This window comes from Diospyros lotus, chromosome 4 (assembly GCF_014633365.1).
Source record: "Diospyros lotus cultivar Yz01 chromosome 4, ASM1463336v1, whole genome shotgun sequence".
In the NCBI taxonomy this organism is placed as follows: Eukaryota; Viridiplantae; Streptophyta; class Magnoliopsida; order Ericales; family Ebenaceae; genus Diospyros; species Diospyros lotus.
The window spans coordinates 1431558-1436176 of NC_068341.1; the positions used below are offsets into that span (position 1 = coordinate 1431558).

General features: G+C 29.5%; 1 protein-coding gene across 1 annotated transcript; it reads left to right on the top strand.

Moving 5' to 3' along the window:
- The first annotated feature begins 2541 nt into the window (after positions 1-2541).
- LOC127798699 (S-protein homolog 19-like) lies at positions 2542-3005 on the top strand. The gene has a single exon (XM_052332246.1). It carries the CDS (start codon positions 2544-2546, stop codon positions 2988-2990), a length of 447 nt encoding a protein of 148 aa, XP_052188206.1. The 5' UTR covers positions 2542-2543; the 3' UTR covers positions 2991-3005.
- Positions 3006-4619: the final 1614 nt, after the last annotated feature.

Sequence of the window (4619 nt, forward strand, 5' to 3'; positions counted from 1 at the left end):
AAGATTTCGAAGTTACATCAAGCACAAGCAAGAAGCAGCCAGCAGTTAGCTGCATCTCTCCTCCCCCATAGGAGGATGGTTGATCTTCTGTATGAACAGAGAAAAGAAAACCAAAGAAAGAATGAAGAGACTTTTCAGCACAGGTTAAGACTTAATAAGAACCCTTGCTTTACTTGGCAATTAATCCATCAGAAGAATGAAGTTTACTAAGAACAGTAAACATGATAATTAAAGAAAATTAGAGCAGATAATGAGTGAAGGGGAAGCGAACTGAGCGTGGAGCGGCTTGTGAGCTCATTATCCCTCGAACTCTACATTAATTTATCATTTCTACTTTAATAATATGTCATGGTGCTCATGTGCACCAAGCCCCCAAAGGCTCCAGCGAGAATGATTTTCATTTATTTATGATACATAAAGTGAAGTTGTTGATTTTCATGAATTCCCCCACCCACCACCCCACAATAAATACATAAATCAACTGGTGAACGTGATAATGGTATTTGGGATTCATCACTATAATTCTATCTTGATGCAAATATCCATAAAAAAGGGTAAGACTAGTTCTCTTGGTATAAGTTTTAATACTTGAGTTAGTATAATAAATAAGTAATAAATATATATGAACACTATGAATTCTATGGTTTAATTGCGGTTTCCTGCCTTTATACAAGTGAAGTGGGCTAAAGACTTGGAGTTATTATTTCTAAGATTTCAAGCCTTGATTATCTTTTATTGGAGGTAAATCCATAGGACTAAATAGAGATAACGTCGGGGTCCAAATTTTTCAGAGATGAAGTGAATTGGGATATCTAAGTTATCTTTGATACTTCCATTCATGGTTATTTCAAGTTGGAGGATAATTCATCGAACCAGATAGAATTAGAGCTAGCAGAGAATCCTTCTAATTAAATAGATTTAAAAAACTCATCAGATCAAATGGAGGTAGTTGTCTTTAAGGCTTCTGAGTTCGAATATTTGCATATAGGGGTTGGGTTCTTCAAGAGTTAGATTTTGTGACCTTATCTATTAAATCTGAATTGATAAAAAAACAGAAATTATTTAAATGGAAGGACATGTGTCATCTTTCTATTAGTTGTAAATAAAAATACATGACAAGATGAGATTCGTGATTTCTAGAGAGAACTCAATGAATTGGGTATTCCCCCATCAGAAAGCTTGTATTACAGATTGAGGCTCTCACACGCCACCTCCTTTTTATTACACTGAAAGGAACATCGCGCTGCAATTCAAACATTCAACAAGCAACTGGACAAAAGATTTGTTGAAACCTTTTGGTACCCAATGAGAAGACGAATACAAGTATTATATATATATATATATTTGATCAATGAAATGTTTGAATGTTACAGTAAATTTGTATTGCCCACGAGTTAGAATACATTAAGATTTAAGAAAGCTCAAAAGTCAAAAAGTGGTTCCAAGTTAACACACAGCTGTGCAGCCTGCCCATGCACTCCAGATGGGAAAGAAAGATACTGATTGAGAGATGGGTTTGTGTGATAATGAAGATTGGGGGAGAAGAAGACAAACAGAGGATGACAAATGGGGCAGTGCAGTGCTCGAGACTAATTACATTTCTTGCTAAGGATATATATATATATATATATATATATGCACAACCCATTTTGACTACTTCTCAATGTCAGTTCAAGCAACTATCTTTGTTCTTCTTGTAAGGGTTGGAACTTGGAACGGCATTGATAATGGTCGGACTCAATCACCTTGAATTTGTCCATAAAACCCTATAAGTAAAAAAATTACTCTCTACAAATTAATTATTCATCAATTATCATGTAACTGTTATTCTAGATTAATTATTTAACTCACATCGAGAAAATTACACTCGTAAATGATGATAAATCAAAATATCTTGAGCGCTTCATTTCAACGTTTTCAAAACACAAAAAAGTCAAAAAAAAAATTCAGGCTATTTTTATAATTTTAAAAATATTGTGGGCCCATTTCATAATATTAAAAAAAATCATAAATGCGTTTTCATCCACAAAAATGTTAGAATGAAAAAATTTGGTAAGACCCTTATATTTTTTTTATTTACTTATTTCCTTAAATTTCTATTTTTTACTTTTTTAAAAAATTTTATTTTCCTATTTTCATTTCTTATCATATTCGTTTTTCATTTTTTATTTCTATTTTCATGCAACTTAGCTCATAAATAAAGAAAATTAAGGAGAAAAAATATTCTAGATTTAAAAGGTAAAATAAAATTTTAATTTATATATATATATATAATTTTGATCTTTTAGGAAACATTGGTTGGGTTGCAATGTTAATATGACAATTCAAATATAATTATTATCTAAGATTCACCTATTTAATTCTTTCATCGCAATAACTTAATAGAATATCTCCCATTAATATATTTGAGTTGGCACGTGACATTGTTTAATATAAATTCTATATATATATATATATATATAATCCTATAAATAAAGGATGTATTAATCAATGGTCGACGTCTTGAGTTATCTTCATATTTGTGAGCCATGGCGAATCACATTATGTTGAAGCTCCTCGCCGTGTTCTGCATCCACGGAACGATTCACGCCGGGAGCAACAACGTCGACCTTCCGCCGATCAACGAGAGATACTGGATTCATATTCTCCATCAAGCATCGCCGGCCGATGAGCTGACACTGCACTGCAAATCGGATGACAACGATCTGGGCTGGCAACACCTGACGGAAGGTCAGGAGTTCCAATGGAGCTTCAAGATGAGCGTTTGGAACAACACCGTCTTCTACTGCAGCTTCTACCTGAGAGACTTAACGCAGTTCTTCGATGCTTTTAGGAACTCGTTGAGGATGTTCTGCGGCCACCATTGCTACTGGTCGGTGAGAGAGAATGGCTTCTTCTTGAGCGGCGATAACTACACTTATCACAAGAGGCATGACTGGGAGCATGGTCATGGCCGCCTCTCAGTCTCTGCTCATCAACTCACTGTTTGATCCATCAATTACAACTTCAACTTCACCCGCTCAAAACGTTATAGTACATCATAATTCTCCGACTCTAGCCTGAAATAGCTTTGTTTAAACAGATTGATAAAAGGGCATTTTGGAAAAATCAAAATTTCACATAGCTTCAATTTGTGTGAATACCAAATTTGGTATTTATTGGGTGATACTTCAAATAATGTTAAAATTGTATTATAATTCAGAGAGGTCATAAGTTTAATCTTGGTAACACAATTAAAGAGGACATTAATGAAATAGAGAAGAACTTTAAGGGAAACAAATTAAGGTTTTTATCTTATTTGTTAAGGGAGCTTCAATGGAGTGACCAAAAGCAGGGGTAACCCTACCCTAAGTAGCATATGTCTCATCTTATTGCTTCCCCCCTCCACAAACTGAAGTACACTGCTCACTACTCGCTTAAAGGAAATTCTATTTATGACGAGGATTTTACTCTTCGTAGTTTTTTTCTGTCAAAATTTTTCATCATTTTTCAAAAATCCTATTTTACCCTTCTGTCACCCCACCATATCATCTTCCTTCCTTTTTTTACTCTGCACAGTCACTCCATCTCTCTTTCTCTCTCATTATATCTATTTCTTTCTCTCTCACACCCATCTTTCCATCTCTCTCTCCCAATAAACACACACACAAATATGTATATATATATATATACACAAACACACACAAAGATAATTTATTATAATAAAATAAAATTAAAAAATATAAATAAATAAATTATTTTTAAATATTTGTATTTTAAATAATTATAAATTAACTAATTATAAATTTTAAATTATCGTGAGTTAAATTTTTGATACTCAAAAAAATTTAAAATTAATTAATTTATCTTATTAAATTACTTAAAGATACATATACTTAAAATTAGTTATTCAATCAACTAATTTAATAAGATATATATATTTAAAAATTAATTGAATTTATTTAAAGATATATGTATCTTTTTAAAAATAATTTATTAAATAAATTCAACTAATTTATTTTTAAAAAGAATTAACTAATTTAATTTATTTAAAGATAGATGTATCTTTTTAAAAGAATTAACTAATTTATTTTTAAATAAATTCAAATATGTATCTTTTTAAAAATAATTTATTTATTTATATTTTTTATTTTTTTTATTTTATTATAATAAAAAATTAATTAAAAAAAAAAAACTTCCCCAAAAGCCAACTTTTGGGAAACACTGGTTCCCGAAAGCTGGCTATTTAAAAATTAAAATTAGTTATTTTATTTGATTAAATTACTTAAAAATACATATACTTAAAATTAGTTATTTAATCAACTAATTTAATAAGATATATATCTTTAAAAATTAATTGAATTTATTTAAAAATATATGTATCTTTTTAAAATTAATTTATTAAATAAATTCAACTAATTTATTTTTAAAAAAATTAACTAATTTAATTTATTTAAAGATGGATGTATCTTTTTAAAAGAATTAACTAATTTATTTTTAAATAAATTCAAATATGTATCTTTTTAAAAATAATTTATTTATTTATTTTATTTATTTTTTATTTTCTTTTATTATAATAAAAAAATTAATTAAAAAAAAAAACTTCTCCAAAAACCAACTTTTAGGAAACACTAGGTTCC

Excerpts from the sequence above, each read along its gene's own strand:
- LOC127798699 (XM_052332246.1), top strand. The coding sequence starts at position 2,544 with ATGTTGAAGCTCCTCGCCGTGTTCTGCATCCACGGAACGATTCACGCC.